At 50.5% G+C, this 22,734-nt stretch overlaps 1 protein-coding gene across 2 annotated transcripts in view; it reads left to right on the top strand.

Moving 5' to 3' along the window:
- STK32C (serine/threonine kinase 32C) overlaps positions 1-22,734 on the top strand; it is a 47,711-nt gene that overhangs the window by 21,847 nt on the left and 3,130 nt on the right. Inside the window, exons 2-11 of one of the 2 annotated variants that reach the window (XM_015867622.2) lie at positions 4,661-4,716; positions 16,792-16,943; positions 18,873-19,046; positions 19,556-19,593; positions 19,945-20,034; positions 20,534-20,637; positions 20,732-20,848; positions 21,632-21,757; positions 21,848-21,979; positions 22,421-22,488. In XM_015867622.2, coding sequence (XP_015723108.1) covers positions 4,661-4,716; positions 16,792-16,943; positions 18,873-19,046; positions 19,556-19,593; positions 19,945-20,034; positions 20,534-20,637; positions 20,732-20,848; positions 21,632-21,757; positions 21,848-21,979; positions 22,421-22,488 — 1,057 coding nt within the window. The remainder of the gene's footprint in view (positions 1-4,660; positions 4,717-16,791; positions 16,944-18,872; positions 19,047-19,555; positions 19,594-19,944; positions 20,035-20,533; positions 20,638-20,731; positions 20,849-21,631; positions 21,758-21,847; positions 21,980-22,420; positions 22,489-22,734) is intronic. The other variant, XM_015867623.2, reaches the window with a different exon arrangement.

Below are 22,734 nucleotides of genomic sequence, written 5' to 3'. Positions count from 1 at the left end.
ACAGCCCCAGCTGGAGTGCGTTCTCTGAACTTACAGCTGATCCCGAAACAGAAGGGAGTTCCAGGCTGGAGAGCAGAGGTTGGGGTGGCAAACCCTGTGTGTGTGTTTGGCTCCAGTGCTGCAGCTGCCACAGGGGCTGAGGCTCATCCAGGTGGATTTACACTTCTCCATCTCTTGATTTAATTTTGGAAGTGATTCTTGAGCTTCAAACATCCACAATTTTATTACAAATGTTGTTAGCGTTCCCTTTTTCTTGCTCCTTGTGCTTCATTTTGACCCCTGGTGTGCTGCTTAGCCCAGAGCTGGGAGTGCTGCAGCTGCTTCGTTCCAGTGGCAAGGTTTCTTCCTGCACACAGTGTATTTCTTCGCTGTCTGGATTTGATTTCTGATGAGAAGGTGTCTGCATCCTCCTATGAGAACTCTTTGCCTTAACGTGGGTTGGTCACCAGCCTTGCCCCAAGAGCAAAGCCTGGTGTGAGCAGCGTGCATCGTCAGCTTTCAGTTTGAAATGGAGGTAGCAAACTGCCCCAGACTTTGTGTTAGGCCCAGTTTTCAAGACTCATTTCTTTAAGATCCCTTTTTCCTTAGAAACAAATTCATCTAAAATTGCTTGGCCTTCGTTAGGGTCACAGGTGCAGCCCAGCACTGAGCACCATCCATCCATTTGTCTTTTATAGCATATGTTGCAGAAACATTAAGTAACATAGAGCAGATGCTTATTGCTGGTGTTGTATTGCTATAAACATGCTATAAAGCCGTTCCCTTTTGATAAATCAATTTTAGTTACTTGAAACACAATTTCCTGAGCTGGAGGCTGCATCCGATCTGCCCATTAGACAAAAGGTGGAGATTGAGCTGGATTTTAGTTAGATCTGTTTTGCAATGCAACATGCATGGGGTCTGGAGGGCGGTGGGTGCCAGCAGTGGTGTGCAGGGAGCAGGGTGTGCCGGGAGACGTTTTGTTCCTTCTTTTTTCCCTCTGTGGCTGGAACAACCAAACTTGGTAATTAGAATGGAACAGCCCTGGGACTAAATGGCTGAAATAACCTTCCTGATCCTTTTGTTCTATTCTGGGAGAAATAGCAGGGAGAGATGAAGAAAAATAATTACTGGTGCTGTGGTGCGAGAAGCAGTGATTATCCTGCAGCACCGGGCTGTGCTGGCAGCGGCTGTGCAGGAAGGAGCACATCAGAGCCGCAGCAGCCAGCCCTGCTCCATCCTCCTCCCATCCCACCTTGTGATCTACACCAGGCCAGGGCGGTGCCTCTGAGTGGGACATGGCTGCAGCTCATCCCTGCAGGCCCAGCTCGCTCTGTGTCCTGCTCGTGGGGTTGTGCTGTGCATCTCAGCCTGGCACTGTGTGTGTGCAGGGAACATGTGCTGGTGGGCTCTGCTTCTGGCCAGCACCACCATGAGCTCATCCAGCCCTCTGCACCCACAGGGAGCTTGGCTGGGTGCTAAGGAGCAGTCAGGTTACCACTCAGGGTTGTTGTTGCCGCCAAGCACTTTAATTAGTCCAGCAGGATTAGCACTTGCAAAGGATATGGGATGCCACAAACGAGGTGCTGTGTTGTTCGTAGCCATCTCTAGTGCATCCTCAACTTTTTGGGGCAGAAGCAGATGAATGTAACATACTGGCACACATTTGGGAAGCATCCTGGCCAATATAAACAGTATTTTTGCATTAATTAGGAAGGGGTGGTGGCCAGTGCCAATGATTCAGTCTCCCTAAGGTGTCTTTGTAGTTGCTTTGTGTGGTATATTTGATCCCTTACAGAGTCGGAGACTCATTCTTCATTGTGCAGTGATTTATTGGTTTTACATGATTTCAGGGCTGCTTCCTAATGGTATGTTTGAATCCTCAGTTTCTAAACGCATTCATTTCTAGCTCTGGGCTTGTATTATACCTTTAATTTATCTCATTATCTACCAGCATTCCCTGAACTCCTGGGTAGTTAATGCTCCCTTGGGTTTCCTGACAGCCACAATTCACGTTTCCATTTTTCTCCCCCATGTAATCTCCTCAATAGACATGGATAGGTGAAGCAGCCCTGCATGCTGGGCACTGTGCCCGTGCCATGAGGTTTGTGCCATGCAGCCCCCATGGAGCTGACGCAGTGGGGCGGAGGGCTGCAGCTGCGAGGGGCTGGCTCTGTTCCCTGCTGCACTGCACTGCCCTCTGTGCACCAAACCCCTCTGCCTCCCCCTCTCATATAACCTCAGCCCCTACTTTTGATTTTCCTGATCTTTTCAACTCATTCAGTTTTATTCCCTGAGTAGTACGAAAAACCAAGCCCTTCCCATCCCTGTTGTTTGCCTTCCTTATGAGTCTTTATGCTCTTTCCCTGTCTGCCTGATGCCCTTGCTCTGAAGTCTGCCCAGGCCCAACATCTGCTGACCCCTCTGTGGTGGTTCTCAGGATGTTCCCACCTCCCTGCATTGCCCCTCTGCTGCCCCCTGACTGCACTGAGGGCTGCTCTTCTCTCTGCCCGTAGGAGATGGGGCTGATGTGATCTCAGGGCTGTGGGCTGAAGCTCCTGGCATGCCATGGCAGCATGCTTTGTGGTTCCTGCGGCCACGTGTTAATGTCTCTGCATCAATTACTGCGGTGTTTTCTCCCAGAGCTGGGTTGCAGTTCCATAATGGGTAGACAAACACTATGAATTATGCCAACGTATAGGAATGCATTGATAAAGTTAATTGCTCTGTTCCAGTCCTACGGATTCAGGTCTGCTGCAATCATTGCTTTGCTAGGAAGGGCACCAGGCCCTGATGTTGGGCTTGCACGCGGGGTCTGCTGAGCGTGAAGTTTTACACCGCTTTTTGTCTTGTTGCACTTCTGGGTATTTCATAAAGAAATACAGAGCAAACAGCAGCCGTCTCAAAAACATTTGCAACATGCTGCTCCTGTGCTTTTCTCCCCCAGATGTTGAGGTTTGCTTTGTACTTACTGGGATCGCTTGATAATTCCTGAAGGAAATAACGGGGCTGGAACAAAAGCCCTTCAGATCAGTGGAGCCGTGTTAAATTTATTCACAGGGACATATTTGCTGACAGGCTCAGGGGCCTGGTAAATGTTCATCTCTCCATTTATTCCTTGACTACCAACTGGAGCTTAATCTGGATCAGCCGTAGTCATGGATACGTGAAAATGACAGTTGGGGTTTTGTTTTCTAAGCAGCAATGCTCCTCTACACAGCATCCCAAACATTGTTTTGAAGAGCTGTCAAAGACTGTCCCGTTGGGCTCATACAACATGAATGCTGGTTCATAATCGCTGTACTCGGGTTTGCTCTGAGTATTTCTTGGTTCAGCTCATGGATTTGCTTGCAGGTGGGATCTGTTGCCCACGACGCTTCAGCCGCTGCATGCTGACTATCAGCGTTGGTACCACTAGCAGGTTATGGCCTGGCTGTGTGTTGCTTGCTGCAGTGCCCGTGGTTGGGGTGGTAGGGGAGCCTCATTGCAGCGCTGTGTGGCTGCAGCCTGCTCCTGCCCCAGGCCATGCTCCTGTAATGAGCAGCCCCCATTCTGCCCCTGGCTGTCCCCATGCCACTGCCCACGTTGCATGGCTACTGAGCCCTGCTGGGGCAGCTGCTCGTGTCCGAGGGGTGGCAGAGGTGGGGAGATGGCTTCCATGTGCTGGGGGCTGTGGGAAGGATGGGGCAGCCCCACTGCTCTGCGCATCCCACGCTGCTCCTGGTGGAGCTGCCGGCGGGGGGCTGTGCAGGCAGCTGGCCATCATGCTGTTTGCCATTTCATTTGGCAAAATTGTCAGAGTTCTTCTGCAGAAAATGTCCCACAGAAGTGACAATAACAATATTTTGGATATGAGCCGAGCAGAAAAGGATAATAGGAACTCCGCAGGCATGTGTAGGCTTTTGATTCATCCTCAGAGATGACAGATGTGCACTTACTGGAGATACGGGAGTGGGACTCGGAATATTTATGGTGATTTCTTTGCTCCCACTCTTCCTGTGTGATTTTTGCTCTGCTCTCTGTTCAGTGCACTCTTGCCATCTGTGTGTCATCCCTGCTGGAAGTCCCACGGCTGCTGTCTCCCTGTCCTACCCTGCAGCACTCCAGGAGGGGGGGGGGGGTGGAGTGGAGGCTCCTTCTCCAGGGCAGGGTCTCATGGGATGGTGGGTGGGATGGCAGGGCAGGGTCACCAAGCTGGGGGTGGATGCAGGGATCAGGGAATGAGGAGGCAGTTTGTGCATGAGACTGGTGCTGTGCCCACTGCATGGGCTCTTGTGGCAGTATTTCTTCCTTCGTTTGGCTGCAGGGCACTCCAGTTATAAGGCATTGGGAGCTGCCTCACTGTAGGTACAAATAGATATACAAAATATTTAAGACCAGTATTAGATTAGATCACAGCGACAGGTTAGAGGAATTGGTTTTGTTTGCAAACTGCTGACAAAGGCAGTAACTGAAGGGTTACATCCACCTTGTCCTCTCCTGCTGTGGCTCCTCGCTCAGGCTATGGAACAAGTGGCAGACCTGGTAGAGATGGGTAAGACCTGGTAGAGATAGGCAAGGTGGTGATTTTTAGCACAGTTCAACCAATGCTCTTCACTTGTCTCCCCACCTTCTTTTTCAATACAAGCTCTTTGCAGTAAAGCATTTACAAATTTAAATTCTTTTTTTCTTTATCTTGTAGTGAACTTTGACCACTTCCAGATTCTCCGGGCGATTGGGAAGGGCAGCTTTGGCAAGGTAGGCTTGGACACCCAGCTCCGATGTTCCTCCAGCATTTCGTCGGGTAATTGCTGTTGTGTACCTACAGTTACTGAAACAGTATTGCTGCCAAAATTGATTATTTTTATTGTGAGATGCTGCTGATAAGTAAACACAGGAAAAACGCCTTCAGGAAAACGCTCTGTTGCTATGAGGTATCACCTTCACTCTTGGCGTCTTGGTGAAACAGCCGTATCTTACATTGCCCTCAGTTCTGACCATTGTATGACAAGCATTTGTTGTGTTTCCTGAGGGGCTGTGTCGTTAGTGAGAGCAGGCAGAAGGAGCTGGAAGTGGTGCTGGGCTGACCCTGCAGCCTCGGGCAGCTCCCCCACTCAGCAATGAATTCTGCACAAGAGTTTTTGTTGATGCTTTTTTTTTTGTTAAATAAGATTCTTTTTGCCAAGTATGTGGGAGCAGGTGGGAGAGGATGATCAAAGAGCTGGGGAGCTGGGGAAGTCAATTAGTTTGATTTGCTGGTTTATATTCGTTTCTTGTTCTTTATTTCACCGTCTCTGTCGCTGTATTTGCTGCTTTTATCACGGCATTTTACACTGTTTATTTGCAGTGGAAGCTGAAAGCTCAGGATGCATGTGTGACACTTCCTTGTGTTGTTACTGTTTGGCAGTTATTTGGAACCTGCATTTTGCTGTGTCCCAGCTGTAGCTGTGCCCTTCTCTTTAGGTGAGACATCTGCACCCAATGGATCAGACAGGAGCCGTGGGAGCAATAACCCTGGCTGTGGTTCATGACAATTGCTGTGCTTGGTTATCGTAATCATCTCATGCAGTGGTTACATACTATGGGATTTGTGCTAGGATTGAGTTGTACTGGGGCAAGGAAATACACCTTTGAAGATGGTGCAGCCGCAGTCCTGGTGAGGTGCCATCCTCACTGCTGTGAGCAGCAGCACCGCTGTTAGCACTGCTTGCTAATGAAGATGTTTCGTCTCAGCCTCAGTTAATGGAGGTATCTATTGCATCGTTCTGCTGTGCTCGGGGCAGAATCTGCCCACACGGATCCCTGCCTGCCTTGGCTGTGAATCCCACGGGAGGAGGGCTAATGAAAATGTTATGCCAAGTGCAGTGCAAGTTGGGGAGGGGGTGGGTTTTAAACAGTCGCCCATGTTCTCACTCGTAACTCTTGAGCAAGGAAGCAAAAGCTGAAAGGGAGAGTTATGTCGGATTTCTGAGGTTAGGTGGGACAATGGAGAATGATTTAATAGGAGCTCAGGACCTTCCTTCGGGTAATGCTGTAGGGGTAAGGCAGACTGCAGGTGCTTCTGACAGCAATAGGAAATGTCAGTGTTATGACTTCTGCTCATTGCCTAAGACAAAAAAGCTGACCCAGAACCTTACTACAAAATAGCAGCTAATGCTTCTTTTGAGGTCATATGGGGAAACTCATCCTTCCAGATGTGGGTTTTCTGGAGAGAAGGGGTTGATTCTGATGTACAGCAGCTCCGTGTGTGCTGGAGAATCACTTGGACTGAGAACAAGAACAGGAGAAGAAATGTGTGAGTCTCAGGGCAGGGCCTGCCTGGCTTTGAATGGAGCGTCACGGCAGCTTTGGTTTATGTTTATGTTAAAGAAAGATGAAGTTTCCAGCATCACAGTCTTTCAGCCATCAGAACTGTATATCATTTCAAAAAGCTGAAATGATTCATCTGTCATCTTTCTGGATAATTATGTCAATAGGATAAATTTCCTTTGATACTGAGAGAAGCTTTTTACATTTACAAAGTCATTTAAAACTCACATTTAATGATGGCAAATGTGGATCTACCCATCTGAGAGCTGTTATTTGCACTCTACAACTTCCTGAAGGGAGGTTGTGATGAGGAAGGGCCTCTTCTCCCAGACAGCAAAAGGGACCCGAGGAAATGGCCACAAGTTGTATCGGATGAGGTTTAGACTGGACATAAGAAGGAGCTGTTTTCCTCAGAGTGAAGCTGTGCTGTGTCTCTCCCATAGCACAGCCCCACTTCTGGCACAGGTCGGGCTGCTGCAGTGTCACTGGGCAGTGAGCAGAGGAGCAGCATCCTGGAGGGGATTCCAGCACTGGGAGCAAGTTGTGAGCTGTGCTAATGGGAAACTCAGTGTGAGTGCTGGGCAGCATCCTGAGAGCTGCGTGAGGCGTGGAAGCCTTGGAGGCATTGGTTGCATGGTAGGTGCCTTGACATCTCCCTTTGAGAAGCTGACCTTTCCTGGGTTAAGTCTTTTCAGTTTGAGCCAGGAGGCAGAACGGCAGACTATTACTATTCTTCCCCAAGTTTTCCTTTTATCTGCGCTTCCCCACATGCTCTGAATCAGCTGCTTTTGCTTTTTCTTTTTTTTTTTCTTTCTTTTTTTCTTTGCCAAGGATTAAAGAGCTGAGGTTATGGGAAATTCATTATTTTCACTTCACTGCTGTGAGGACATAAAAGCGTATCCGTCTTTGTCTGCTCTTGAAGTCGGGGGTTGGACTGGGATCCCGCTGGGGGGAGCAGTGATGGGAGCACAAGGTCTGATGGGGGGGTCACACTGTGCATCCACAGCCCGAGGCTCAGCCCATCGTGCCCCTGCCTGCTTTCCCACTGCTTTCCCACTGCGCCTGACCTGCTCAGCACTGGAATGAAGACTCATGAAGCCAAGCAGCCTACAGACGGGGAGAAAGACATCTCATTCGTCCACTGATTCATTACATTGTGTCTCAGGGAAGTGTCCAATCTATTTTGCTGAAGCCTCTTAGTGAGGTGAGGATGACTTTTCTGGAGCAGTACTTGTGACTCCCTCTGCTCCCACACCTTCCTTTTTGCTTCCCACCCCAAGGCAATGAAGGGCAGAGCGTGCTGTGCTGCTTTCTGGGCTCTGGTAGCTGGGCAATGTACCACAGGTCACGTGCACAGCCGAGGCTGAAGTTTGTGCATGAGCTCATCTGTGTCCCTGGTGGGTGCTGGGATGCTTCCATCCTGTTCACTCCCCAGCGCTTGGTAGGAATGCTAAGTGTTGGGCTTGCAGAGTTGTTGGGGAAGGTGCCTGCTTATGCTTCTCCTGCAGTTTTGTCACTTCCTTCTGTTGTTTCCCATCGAAGTGCTGCAGCACCAGGGAGGGTTGAGCATCTTGCTGCCAGAACAAAGCCTGTCTGTGTTGAGACAAAGCAATGAGCCCTGACTTGGTATGTTGAACTCATGATAACGCCCTGGTGCCTAATAGTGTGGGTTAATCACTGATGGAACCCTCCCCTCCTTCTGGGTCTGTGTTGCCTTGTCTCGTTGCTCTTCACAGAGCTGAGAGGAGCCGCGGTATCATCAGGATGGTCCTCCTTTGAAATCTGTCTGAAACTGGCCGACAGTTCTAAGTCAGTGGGAGCAAGTATGAAAAAGCCTCATATCCTCATCTTCTCTATACGTGTTTAATTCATGAAGCCACAAGCTGCTCTAGCAGACTTGATCCCTAGCGGCATAAGCCTGCACTGTAATGCAGCTCATAGCAGAGCTCCTCTATGGGGAAGCCTGAGTCAGGGCTGTGTGCAGCAGCCGTGTCCCTGATGCCTGGAGCAGCTGCGTGGCACAGCTGGGGCAGCTCATGGGGTGTGCAGTTCCCAGCACACAGCCCTTGTGGTGGCTGCAGCAGCTCAGCTCCATCTCTGTGCATATCGGTGCTGTAATAACTAGTCCTGGTTAAATTCTGGCTCCTGCCTGGGAGTTCTCTCAGTAGTAAATTCTAATAACATCTTCTTCTCCTTCAGTTCTAAGCCCCAGTCTAAGCTGTCCGCAGGCTGCTATCTAACGTGGCCAACTTTAAATGGTCTTGTTTTAAAGTGAAAAAAACAACAGTGCCCTGCTTTGCTCATGTTAATTATAAATCTCTCATTGGCTTAAATATGGTGAGCATTTGGATCTCCTCTGTGTTCTGACAAGCCGTCATGCAGCACACCCCCACACGCCCGTTAATTGTACCAAGAGCATGGGATGCTTCAGCGTCAGATGCAGGATTTGGCAACAATTAAGTTGAAGCTAAATTGGATGTCCAGATCATCTGCGAGTCCTTAGAAGCAGCAGCTGATGGGTTTGGATGTTGTTATGCCGTTGGTTGGACAATCCAGTTACGAACCACTCCGTGTCATATGCAGTGCTTAACAGTACTGCTGCTCTTAGGAAATATTGGATGTGTTAGCATGATACAGCAAATATTCTCTTCTCTCTCTCATAGTAGCAGTCTGCACTCACCCTGAGGATTACGGGCTGTCCTTCCTTTGTCACCCTAGGCAGTGCTGTAATGCAGCAGTGGCCGTGGGGCGAGGTTTGCTCCCTGCTCCTGGTGCAGTGTTCCTCCTGGTGGGTTGGTGAGAGCTCAGAGCAGTCTGACATTCACAGCCTCCTGTGTGTGCACTGCTTAGGAGCAGACCTGTTTCTCACAGTAATGGTGCAGACATAGAGAAGAGGTGCAGTTCTGTTCTGTTTCCACAGTGGTGAGTGTGGGGTCTGCCCACAAGCCAGTAACAGTGACTGGGATTCTCCCTGTGTCAGCAGTGAAGTGTAACCTGAGAAAGCACAGGAGCTGCCCTTGTGATGACAGGCTGCAGGTAACGCTGCAGTCAGAGCTCTGCAGTGCAGGGCAGGAGGTGCAGCAGGAGGTCACAGGCTGCACCCCCAGAAGGCACTTCCCCACTGTGTGCTTTGATTCCTGTGCTTCTCCTGCCTATTTTCCAGTATTTTAAGAATCTGGCAGTGGTTTTCCTGGCTTCCACTGTGCAGGTGGGTCTGGAGATGCACTGACGGTGAATGTGTTTGGGGACCCTCAGCTTCTGAGTAACCTTCTGTGTTCCTGCAGTGCGGGGCTGGTGGCTCATTGTCCCTGTGCTGTCGGTTCCATCTCACAGCAGCAGTGATGCTGTACAAGGTCCCACTCCACTGTTACGGAGCAGAAACTGGAAAGTAAAGAAGTTTTTTTTTCCTGTGTTACCCAAAGCTGTGAAACTGGGTTGTACTGCAGAGCAGTGATGGTAGGCAGATATCCATTGGATATCCACTTCCACACAGGCATGAGATTTCTTTCTCTGGACCAATATGTAAACAGAGCTCTGGCTTTGATAACTGTATTTTTGCAGTGTTCTGTACACTTGTGTTGTTGTTGACACGTTGCAGTTCTGGTGAGGGATATTTTCTCTATGCACGTGGCGATGGGCACCGAGGGAAGGTGAATAACTCGGCATGGTTAATTAGCGGAAGTGTGAAAGCTCCACTAATTAAAAAAGCTCCACTAAGTGCCTGGTGGGAAGCTGCGGTAGATGGATGCTGTGTCTGGTCGGGTCCTGCGAGCTCTGGGTGTGGGCTGTTCCTTCCTCACAAGGCAGAGGTACTGGGGATTTTAATGCCGTAATGCAAAGCAGCTCTGAACAGATGGGGCTGTAACCTGCCCAAAAGTCTGTCCTGCCAAGTTACTGGCTCCAGACCTGCACTTGATGGAATAATTACTGCTCGGAGCAGCACGCAGTGTGCATGTGGAGCTATTTATTGTCAGGCAGCACTTGTTTGCACGTGCTCTGATTTCTGGCTACCCGTTGGGCAGACCTGACACCCAGTGTCAGAATTTGGGAGGTTTTCATCCAGCCCTGGCACGTTGGCTGCTTTTAATGAACCGAGTTGAGCTTTGCCCACCTCCTGTTGGGAATCCCTCACAGTTTGCTGGCGTTGTAGGTGCCAGCATCTGCAGCGTGGCAGCTCGAGCAGCTACATGTGATCCCATGTGCCTGCTGCTCTGCCTTGCAGCACAGAGGAGCTCTGTGAGGGGAGATGCCTCCCAGGGCAGATCTCTTGGTAAGCACTGGGTGATAAACTCAGCAGCACAATGCAGCCAGGTCCTGCCAGCTCCGCACTGAGCGCCTGGCTGCACGTTTCATTAACACCCTCCTGGAAGGTCCACGCCTGGGGCACAAGCACTGCTGGCTGCTTGGCTGGGGAGCTCAGCCCGTGTGTGCAGGGCTCTCCAGGCAGCACAGGGAGTGTTTCTGCCTTGGGATCAGGAATAGCTTTGGCGTTAATTTATGTTCAGAGATTAAATAAAGCCCTCTGTTCTTCATTGGAAGTAATTAGATTTCTGTCTGCTCCCAGGTTTTATCAAATATGTAACTAAAAAAATCATCCTGTCTACCTCTTTGACTAGCATATAAACCATCACGGATCTAATTATGGCCGTAATGAAAGGTGGTTTCAAATATAAGGCTGGACTCAAAATGCACATTGGCTGCGGGAGGATGTACTTTTCATGTTATTCAGAGCATCCTGCAGAGGTACGTGTGGGAGCCTTGATCCCCACAGGAACCTGGACCTTGGGAGGTTCAGAGGCTGTGAGCAGATAATCACCCATACCCCAAACTCAATTACAGAGACGTCTGTGTAATATCTGACTGGATGTTACTTCCTCAGCGTAACGTGAAAAGGAAGTGCCTAATCTGAGCCATCTAAAATTGCTTTTAATTGCAGGATTCATGTCATATGGATTGCATTGCCCCTCCATGAAGCCTTACTGGGAAGCTGGATGAAATCCCACGGTAGTTGCAGATGGAAAACCTCCACTCCTGACTTGCTCAATACAGGAGCTGGCCAGGAGAGCTTTTCCTGGGCTGTTTTTATGTGCTGGCTGTGTTAGTTCAGCTGTGATTTATGTCAGTGGCAATATAGGAATAAGCTTCATTTGGAAAGAAGGTAATTGTGCAAGGCCAGCTTTGAGCACTTGCCCAGCTTTCCTGGCCTCACGAGTTCCTTTCCCTGGCACACAGAGGGCTGGCCCTGCTCAGAGGTGGCGTCCATCAGTTCTGCAGCCTTGCACAAGGTAAGAACACAGGCACGTCCTTAAGGCCACAACCTGAAGCTGGTGTTGTGGAGCCGTCGCACTGAGACTCTGTTGTGCACAGTGTTGTTTTAGGTCAGACGAGGTTTTCATCTCTATCATAAGCAACCGAGTGGGGGATTTTTCATGGGAGCGTTGACATGACCTGAAAGCAGCAGCAGGCTTGCTGTGAATAAAAGTTTTATCAGCTACCGCTATAGCTTGGCTGGAGCAAGCAGCAGTACTGAATTAAAGAGCTTTTAATGATTTATGGTGTTGTGGCACACCGGTCCTTCATCCATCTGGTGATAAAGCATCACTTTCAGCAGGGAAAGAGCAACATCATAAGGCTCTGTGAAAAAGAGCTTTGGGAGGAAAATGTGGTGTTTGGAACAGAAAGGAAAACGAGCACTTGGGTGAGGATGTGAGAGCGGATGTGTCAAGCTGTGCTGGCCCTGTGCTTACAGCACGTCTCTGGGGATCGTGGGCTTTTTCCATTCATTGCAACTTCATACCCTTTAATTTCTCTTCTACCTCAGTAAACATGTTCTGATGCTGACCTTTGCCTCCGAAGAGGAGGCTGTGTTATTAACACACTTGCTGCTATTGCTGAGACATCGCTGTAATGCGGCCCCAGCTGAAGCTGTCAGAGCAGCACAGGGGCTGCCCGGTGCTGTGTTGAGCTGCACAGCTTTCCTGTTGCAGGCCAGCCTGAAAAAGTGGGGGTTCATAGACTGCATCCGAGTGCAGCAGGAGGACCTGCTTGTGCCATGTGTCCCTGTGTGAGCACTGGCTCCCACCGGGGCTGGATGTGAGTGCAGCAGCAGCAATGAGCTGTGGCTTTGACTGAGCCAACCCAGGGCACGGCCCAGAGCTGTGGGGAGCACAGCCATGGGGAGGTGGTGTCACTTGGGTTGTGTCACTGTGCAGGGGGGGCTGTGCCACAGTGTTGTCAGCATCACACAGTGCAGGGGGTTGCTGTGCAGTTTGCCTCCGGGATCACGGCTGCAGGTGTCCCATTCTTTTAAATGGGGCTTTTTGTGCTGGAGATAATGGTTGGGTAAAACACTGCCAGAGACACTATTGTCAAAACTGTTCCCGGAATGAAGTTCCAGATAAATAAGCTGCACTATGAAAGCAATGAGGGCTTTTGGTTGTTCTCAAGTCTGTTTGCATTCAGGACCAGACGGTATCATGGCAGCACCCAGCCCAGCTACGTCTCAGCCCCTCCAGCCCGAGCAGCACCTCCACAGGGTCAGTGAGGCCATGGGGCTGCTCAGCTCCCCCCAGTCCTTTCCCCTTGGATCAGTGGGTGTCACCGCTGTGTGTTTCAGCTTCCTTCTGCAGCCTGCATGACTCCGTGCTCCCCATGCTGCCCTGCCAGCTGCACCTGGTGGAACACTGCTGTCCTTCCATCATCAGGTATTCCTGCTGTCCATTTGTTAGTCTGTCCCTGTGCTCCTGTCTGTGCACCAGGAGGCTCTGCAGCCTCTGTGCCAGCAGCTCGGGGCCATGACAGCCACAGCCACAGGACCTGGAGCCCCAGGTGTACCCGGCACCAGGGCTGTATCACCTAAAAGACACCTCTAGGCTTTGTTATCTTGCCATGCCAAAAGAAAATTGAATTGGATGGTTTTATCCTTAACATTGATTAGGAGTGTGGAACAAATTAACGTTATCTTTTTAATTATAAACGTTATGCAGATGTTAATTACCAGACAAAGACTGTATTTCGATAACCATCAGAGACATAGTAATATAAAATGGATATGAAGATTGGTTTGAAATAACAGGGTAACTGATGCTGCCTACCATGCAACTGTGATGCTGTGGCCATGTCAGGTGTCTCTGGTTTCCCTTCACAATGATGTCACCCCTTGCTATTACTTTCCTGATATCGGCTGAAAGTTGACTTTCATTTTTTAAACATAATTGACAGCATTATGGTTTCTGTTATTGGTTTAAAGCTGTACCAAAGCAGCGTGGAGGAGTCAGGATCTGCAGAGGATTTGGTCTCTGACTGCCACAAGGGCAGCAAGATGTGTGATGGCCTGGGACTTTTGGGCCTATATATTGGGGTGACCGTAGTTGGAAGGTCTGTCTATTGGTGTGACCATATGATGGAAGATCATGCATTGGAATGGCTGTGCAGTGGAAGGCCCATGTACTGGAAGACCTGTGCTATGGTGCTTACTATCCGTGCCCTGGAGCAGTGTGACAGGGAGCAGCAGCATTGTGGATGTTGCTTTTTGGGGAGGCCCTGCAGCTTGCTGATATTTTCTTGGGTGGCAAAGGAACCAAATTCTAGTAGTGGTTTTGCTTGTGTTGTTTCCTATTGACTTGGTCAGGTTAGCATTATTTCTGAGAGCAGAAGCCTCAGAAGATGAGTGCTTGGAGGTGCAGCTGGGGTCAGCTGAGCCTTGTGGTAGATCACTGCCCACTGTCCAGCATGCCCACATGCAGCTGCAGCACTTCTCATCTCTGCAGAGTGGGAAATATAAGGATTTTCTTGACTTCTGAATATCTAATAGGATATTTTGTGTGTCTAAGAGCCCAGAGATAATCGCCAAGGGAAGTCAGCAGAAACTGAAGTATAAATCACTGTATTTGGATCAGGTGTAGCCACTCTGAATAAGCATTTTACAAGCCAGAGCAGTGTCCTCCTGTGGTTCACTTTCAGGTGGGATTAAGATATTTGATGTGAGCGTGTAGTGCTTGTTAGTGCCGAGCAATGACTCTAAAGACAGAATAAGCAAAATCCAGGTTTGCACCCTGAAAATTCCTGGTGTCCTTCAGCCGAGCCCAGGAATGTTTCTGTGACAGGTTTATGGAGTGTCCCATGCAAAACCATGGAAAAGGCTCTAGGGGAAAACATACTTCTCCCATCCCCAAAGCAGAAGGAAGACATCATGAACCCAGCTATGGGCATTTGCATCAGATGTGGCAGTGATGCCCTGCAGAGGGCGGCTTCACGAGTGCCTTAATTTGACATCTGCATCAGCAGAAGAAGAAATAGCCTTTGTGTAGCCGAGAACAAGCAATCTCAAGTACTTATCTGCTTCACAGACAGTGCCCAGCATGCAAAGTACTTGCTGTTGTTTGAGCCCATGGACAAACTGTGCTATTCCATTATAATTAGCTTGAGATAAGTCAGGACACGCTATTAAATGATTAGATGACTTTTCATCTGAGTGGGGATTTCAGCCCACTGGATTTGCTCAGAATCAGCAGGAAAGAAGTTACTGAGTTTCCAAAGCCTGCCTGCATAAAAGATAGCAAGTTGAACTGAAAAATGTGCAGAGCAGCAAAAATGCAGAGGATCAAGGAAAGTATCCTGAAATAACAGCAACAACAGAAGTCTTCCCACAAAAAGAAGTGCCTTATGTCCCCTGGCACCACAAGGTGCTGTAGTTCCATTCCAACTTACACCAGTAGGTGAAATGCTGTGGCAATGGAGGCTGCAGGGATGCGCTGCAGTAACAGAGCGACATGGCAGCAGTGCAGGGAGCAGCGCAGCCCTCTGGGGGGGGCAGCAGTGATGGACATTGTTGGCCTCACTGAGAAGACCCCAAGGGCTCTGGTGCCTTTACAAACATCTGTGTGTTTAGACACAACCATTGGCTGTGAGTTTTAATGGCAATGCCCACCTTAAGCTGAGGATTTCAAAGCCAAGAGTCAGTTTTCCTCTCTTTGTTTTCTATGTATCAATTGGGTCAGTGACCCTTTGCACTGTGCTGTGAACACCTGCCATAGCTCAGCTGCTCAGTGCAGACCCAGCCTGCCTGGGTTCTGATAAAGACAAACTTTGGCTCCAGTGACCATTTCTGTTGTCATCATACGTGGCCCCATAAAGTGAGGTCGAAATGGGAGATGTTAAATGCACATCTCATGTCCTGAATAGCAAATGCAAGTCCCAGCCCCTTTGTGCCTTTAATGCAATAAAAGCAAAGGCAGCTGTATACAAACCATTTGGCAGCAGCTGAGTGCTCAGTGTATCTGGGAGTCTATTAAATCTTTTATGTGCCACGTCTTGAGCAATATACTGCCAGCTGATGCCTGCCTTCTGCAGCACAGATCTGGCAGCATTATATACAGTTTTTCCTGACGGCTGTATTTAACCAATGACGATTTGCTTTGTGCAGTGAGGGACCACATTGTGCAGCACGAGGACACGATCATCTCTTCTTTTGCTTTCTTGTGTTGCTTCACTTTGTAGACCTGCTTGAAAAATGGATCCAGGTGTATTATGAAACCACTCAATCTTGTTACCCTGTAGATGTTCCCTGCTTCCACGGGGGCAGAGCAGAGAGGTAGAGATGTGTGTGGGGCTAGACCCCTGCTGCCCCCAGTAGTAGCCAGCCCAGAGCGTGCCCTTGGCACAGAGCTGTGTACATGCGTGGTTCTCTGCTTACGCAGTCATTGCAGTGGCAACTGCAAAATAACCCTCGTAATTTCATCATATTGCTAATTAGGATGTTTGTAGCAGGCTAATAACAACCATCTATTATTTTGTCATCTGCTGCTGCAATGTGTCCTTGATGATATTATATTATGTGCCATTAGCGCTTGCAAATTGTTATTAACGGGAAGTGTGGAAGAGCTCAGGTCTTTCCATGATGCTTCCACCATTCAGGGATACTGTGGGATGCTGCAGGACCTATTAGATGCTGTGGGATCTGTTGGATGCTCTGAGGTGCAGTGGGTGCTGTGGCTCCAGCAGCTGGAGGTTGCCTTTAGTTGGGTCTTGCTGTGGTGTTTAAGGCTGTAGGAGCAAACTGCCAGATCTCTTTTTTTATTGAAATCATATGCAGCGCACTGCAGCCTGGTAATGAGAGGACAGACATAATGATACCAGCTGCAGAACGTTCGTTAGTTCAGTTCAGAATAGCTACCTTGATAATTAGTGTCGTCATCAGCCAGAGACACCGGAGCAGCACTGAGGATGCTCTGGGAGTGCTGTGAGCCCCACTCTGTGCTGTGCAGGGATGTGGAGCTGGCCCAGTGCTGGGCACAGTGCTCGTTGATCTCCTCATTTTTAACCTATTTACATTCAAATAGCTTTCAGCTAAAGCAGAATGGATTGTTTGACCTTTCTGAGTACGGCTGTATCTGAAAGAGGTTAAACTCAGTCTGCTGGGAATGTACACCCAGTGTGTGAGCTTCCCAGCCTGGAGCGCTGGTCTCACATGTTGAGCAACAAATGAGGGTAGGGAACGTTTTGCTAAACCTCCTTTTGCTGTAGGTGTGTATTGTGCAGAAGAGAGACACCGAGAAGATGTACGCTATGAAGTACATGAACAAGCAGCAGTGCATCGAGAGGGACGAGGTCCGCAACGTGTTCCGGGAGCTGGAGATCCTGCAGGAGATTGAGCACGTGTTCCTGGTGAACCTCTGGTGAGTGGCTTCTGCCCTTCCCCTTCCTCCTGCCTTTCCCCTGCCCCTCCCCGTGCTGCAGGGCTGCGTTCTGCCCCAGGTGCTCTGCACACAGCCCCCATTGGGAGGGACTGCTGAGCTGATGAAGCAGGAATGAAATGCTTTCAGTGAACTCACACACAATGTCCAAATGTTACATCACCAAGCATTTAGAGCAGTCTGTCTCATGTTGGTTCTCCTTCGGATCCTCCTTGTGTCCTGCTGTGTGCTGAGGTGCTCACCAGTTGAGCTGCAGTGTTGGTGTGACCATTAGGGGTGAACACGTGTCAACTTCCAGCCTGATTTGAGGACAGTTGGTTTTTTCAATTGGGCCCTGAGCGCTTTGGAACGCGGCTGTTTTCAGTGATCTCTTTCTGAACTGAAGTGCTGTGATCTCTGCAGATTAACACACGTGTGGCCTTTGGCTGGAGAGCAGATGATGGCAGAACAGAACTGTGCAGCAGTTTGCTGCTGAGTGCTGTGGGTCCCTTTAGAGCTCAGATATTTCACTGAGTCTTGCACAATAAATTCATTTCCAAATGTAAACTGTGGTGCATTATGTCTGGAGGTTACTGCAAGATTTAGCAGCTGAGAAGAGTGGAGTTTATGCAAGGAGACACCACAGAGCTGAGGTGACAGGCTGACAAGGAGGAAGGAGGGTGGTCTCTTATTGCTGACGTGTACGTGGCCGTGGTTACTGATGCTGTGCCTGGGGCTGCTCAGTGCTGGGCAGCTTTGTGCCTTCAGAGGACAGGACAGCACTTGGTAGAGGCAGCGGCTGCAGTGGGGCCAGGGAGCCGAACTGGGTCCTGTGGGCATCATTTCCACCCTGGTGGCTGTTGAGCATTTTAACACTGGCAAATACATTTTCCAGCAGGTAATGAGATCTTTGAGCAGATGTGCTCATGCAGATTTTCCCATCTCCTACATTTGGAATAAGCACACATTGAGGATGAGCAGCGTGTGATTCAGAAGCATTACACAACCCCACACACTCTCTCCTTAGAAACGCTGTAGCCAAATATAACAATGGGACGTTATTTTGTAGTGTATCCTCACTGCTGTCACTCTCCTCCGGGATCCTCTGCAAATAGGGAGGCGTTTTACTCTACCGTAAATACCCATCTATTTCTCTGTTTTTATGGTTAAATTAGAACATGCACTTTCCAATTCATTTTCAGGACACGCAGGGATATTTTAGGTATGACTGTGTTGTGCTTTTCACAACTGAAAATTCACAGTGACTGAGACAACAGTGAGCAAAGCCCCGTGGGCTGTGTGCCAGGGAGATGCCAGTGGGACTTTGGTTCGGGATGGGTGTTGTGGGGCATCAGGCTGGATGGGGCTCTGAGCACCAGAAGGAGCTGTGGGTGTCCCTGCTCGGTGCAGGGGAGTTGGACCAGATGGTCCCTTTGAAGGTCCCTTCCAACTCAAACCATTCTGTTGTTTGCTATGGGATCTTCTGTATGGGAAGTTTGGAGCAGGGAGCAGTGTGCCTCAGGTGAACCAAGGCAGGATACCAGTGAGGCCGGGTGTTAGGGTGGGAGCTGAAACACCAGTGTTTGCTCTGTGGTTTTCTGGTGTTGGAAGGGCACCCCCAAAGCCTGTACCTTGCTGTATGAGTTACTTGCTGAGTGGTTCTATGGCATTCTGTGGGGTTTAGGTGAAGGGTGGTGCTTGGAAGGCAGCAGGAGTTAATGGGGGCAGCTGCCTCACTGTGGAAGTGCTGCTTAGGGCAGCAAAAGCACGATGGCATTGTGAATGGTGCCCACTTAATTAAAGAGATGCAAACACCGAGGCCGACATATGCTCGTAGTGGGGATGCTGGCAGGTTTTCAGAGGTGCTGTGCAGTCAAGAAGAAACATTCCTGCCCTCAGTCTGCGTGCACTGCTGACAGCCACTCCCCGCAGGTATTCCTTCCAGGACGAGGAGGACATGTTCATGGTGGTGGACCTGCTGCTTGGCGGGGACCTGCGCTACCACCTGCAGCAGAACGTGCAGTTCACAGAGGAGACGGTCAGGCTGTACCTCTGTGAGATGGCCCTGGCACTGGACTACCTGCGCAGCCAGCACATCATTCACAGGTACTGCCCTGAGGCACTGGGAGCGAGGCTATTCCATAGGCTGCACTGTGAAGCCCAGGTGGGCAGGCAGCTCTGGGGGCTGTGCGGCTGCTGTCTGTGTTTGGGGCAGGCTGTGGGTCCAGCTGGGCTGCAGGCAGGTGCTGGGCAGTGTGTGGCACACAAACCGTGCCCACGGTGCTGCAGCCTGCAGACCTTTCTCCTCTCAGGGGCCCAAAGTGCAGTGCTTGGGGCTGTGCTTGGAGCTGGGCTGATGGAGAGCTTGCCATGGTGGGCTGACACCTGGAATACTGATTTCACAGATGTGATGCCTGAATAAGTCAGACGCTCCCCCATTTTTTCCTAGCAGAAACGTGCTCGTAATCTGTCTGAAGGGACTTGTTCCATATTAGGATATTTTGGGGTTTTATCTTTCTAGTTTTTGGTGGATAAAAAGGTTGCAGTCTTTTTGTAGCAGTCACTCTGTCATCTGACTGAGATTCCAGCTGCTGTAACTCTGTGTCTGTTTGCAGAGATGTAAAACCAGACAACATTCTCCTGGATGAGCAAGGTAGGAGCTCTCTGCCTCACTTTGTTCCACCTGCTGCACGTTTCTTGCTGTCATGGATTCTGTGTGTCTTGTTATGTGGAAAAAGTGTGAGAAACACACATGCCCCAGGCTTCCTGTGAGAAGAGAACTGGGCTGAGCCAGGTGTAGTGAGCCTGGCAGCCTTCATGGGGGCTTCTATTGGTTGTACTATTGGCAGAAGCACAGCGAGGCAGCACTTAGCACCTGCAGGCCTGAGGTCCCAGTTGCTGCCTGCCCTGCTCTCTGAGAGCAAAAGCTTAAACGCACCTTTGCTCTGCATCGTGGGGTTCTGTGCAGTGAGTGATTCCTTCCTAACATCTGTCTTTGTTTAAGGTCACGCACACTTAACAGATTTTAATATTGCAACAATAATCAGGGATGGTGAAAGAGCAACTGCGCTAGCTGGAACAAAGCCATACATGGGTAAGAAGCAACAGCAGGTTGTTACGTCTGCAGTTTACCTTGAAGGAATGCTCACTGCATGCAGCCTTCTAATTCCTGTCTGTCACAAAAGCACTGAATGGATTTTGCCCATTAATGCGTGCACCCCAGTCATTCAGCAGAGCTGAGCTGGCTCAAGGGGGGAACTCCACAATGGCTGCACTGCCATCAGTGCTGCCTGTCCTTCCAGCATACCCAGCGTCCCCCCAGCTCCCTGTCCCCATGTCTCACTGTCCCCATGTCACACTGTCCCCATGTCACACTGTCCCCATGTCTCACTGTCCCCATGTCTCACTGTCCCCATATCTCACTGTCCTTGCTTTCTGCCCAGCCCCCTGTGAGACCAGCTGTGCTGCTGGCTTGTCCTGAAAGCCCCACTGGTGCCATTAACTGCGCTTATGCGTGGACTTACATGGTGTGGGTGATGTCAGCAGAAACCAGCTGACCCCATAGATAACCTGCTGTGGTTCTGTCTGTTCAGCTCCAGAGATTTTCCATTCCTTCCTGAGCGGTGGCACGGGTTACTCCTTTGAAGTGGATTGGTGGTCGCTGGGAATCATGGCTTACGAACTCCTCCGTGGCTGGGTAAGCTTTGGAGCCGGAGGCCTGTGAGCATGGCTCCGTCATGGGCCGCAGAGGGAAAAGAGAATTCCTTCTTACCCCTCTGTGCTTCCCCCAGAGACCGTACGACATCCACTCCAACAACCCGGTGGAGTCCCTGGTGCAGCTGTTCAGCACCGTCAGCGTTCAGTACTCGTCCACGTGGTCAAAGGAGATGGTTGCCCTGCTACGAAAGGTGAGGGCTCTTAGAGTCATAGAGTCCTTAGAGTTGGAAGGGACCTCTGAAGGCCGTGTAGTGCAGCTGCTCTGAAGGCCCTGTGCTGTGCTCCAGCAGCAGCTGTGGTGCATACAGGTGTGACTGGAGATGTCAGTAGTGTGAAACTGAAACTGGACTTATTATTTATGGCTTTACTCAGCATAAGCACTGGTTAATCTTCTGTTGTGGTTTATTACTTCCGTAAGTGTGGAATCACATAATGTCTTAGGTGGGAAGGGACCTTAAAAGTCATAGAACTCCAGCTCCCTGCTGCGTACAGGGATAAGATGAGTTGTTTGCTACCCAATGAAAAGGCTATTTATTGGTGTAATGATTCAGTTCTGCTTTGGGCTGAGGCTGGGTTCTTTCAACTCTGAAGAGTAATGTCCTCGGGCCATGGGGGGGGTGGGCTGGGACAGCTGGGAGCAGTGGGGTCTGCGCTGCCCCTGCAGTCTGGTTCAGGGTCTTGGTATGTGTCCGATGTTTTCATGTTCCTGTTGCAATGAGGAGCCGTCATTGCGCTGTAAGGTCGGTTTTCAAAGCCCGTCGCTGCTGGGCGGGCTCACATCGTCCCCTGCTGGCGGCTGCGGGGAGCGCCGGGGGCACAGAGGGGCGGACTTGGGGCTTTGAGTTCAGCTCCCCTGTACAGAACGGCACGCACTGCCCCCAGCTGAAGGGATGCGGCGCTGCCGGGGTTTGTTTGCAGGGCCGGGGCGCTCGGCTCCATCTCTCCTTGCTCACAGCAGCGCTGTTGTCCCGCAGCTGCTGACGGTGAACCCCGAGCACCGCTTCTCCTGCCTGGCTGACATCCAGACTTCAGCATATCTGTCCGCCGTGCCCTGGGCCGATGTCTGCCAGAAGCGCCTGGAGCCGGGATTCGTCCCCAACGTGAGTACCGCGACCTGCCCCACTCACTGCACCGCTCAGGGCTTGGGGTGCTGGCTGGGGAGGGCTGACCCGCTGTGTGTGTGTCTGCAGAAGGGCCGCCTGCACTGCGACCCCACCTTCGAGCTGGAGGAGATGATCCTGGAGTCCCGGCCCCTGCACAAGAAGAAGAAGAGGCTGGCGAAGAACAAGTCGCGGGACAACAGCAAGGACAGCTCGCAGTCTGTGAGTGCAGCTGGGCAGAGGATGGGCTGCCACCAGCCAGGGGTGCAGCATTACTGCGGTGGTGCTCCCCATGCAGATACATCGGGGTGGAAGCCTTTGCCAGATGGAGTCTTCCCGGCAGTTCCTCTCCATAAGTGCGATAGATCCCTTTCACAATAACCTGTGCTCAAGGAAGTGAAATGACAGAGACATCCTCACTGCACAGGAGAGTGTGGGGTGGGAGCCCAGCCCTGGCTGCAGGGTCTCTGCACTCCACAGTGAGACGTGCCACCAGTAAAAGCACAAAGCAACCAGTTGTTCTGTTTTCTTCATCTACTGAGGCTGCATTTTCTGGTGGCCACCGTGTGCTGTGCTCAGGTTGGGGCAGTGCAGTGCTGTAGGAAGCAGACCTGCAGATGGGGACTCTTCACACACGTGTGGTTCTTTTCTGTTCTTCAACAGGAAAATGACTATCTCCAGGAATGCCTTGAAGCCATCCAGCAAGATTTTGTCATCTTTAACAGAGAGAAGTAAGTGGGGGCTGTTTTGGGGGAAGAAAAGATATTCTTTGATGTTCTTTTCCTGGCTTTCCACAATATCGGTGCCTGAGTCCCAGGACCTGGAGCACGTTGCAGGGATTTTGCTGCTCAGGGGCTGCTGGGGTCTGACCTGCAGATGTGGCACCGCCTGGGCTCCCTCTGCCCCTGTCTGGCACCACCTCAGCTCCCCCTTGTGGACAATGTTGCCCTGGGAGGTGAGAGCAGGGAGCGCAGGCT

This window comes from Coturnix japonica, chromosome 6, assembly GCF_001577835.2.
Source record: "Coturnix japonica isolate 7356 chromosome 6, Coturnix japonica 2.1, whole genome shotgun sequence".
NCBI lineage: Eukaryota > Metazoa > Chordata > Aves > Galliformes > Phasianidae > Coturnix > Coturnix japonica.
This window is presented reverse-complemented; position numbering and strand designations above follow the sequence as displayed.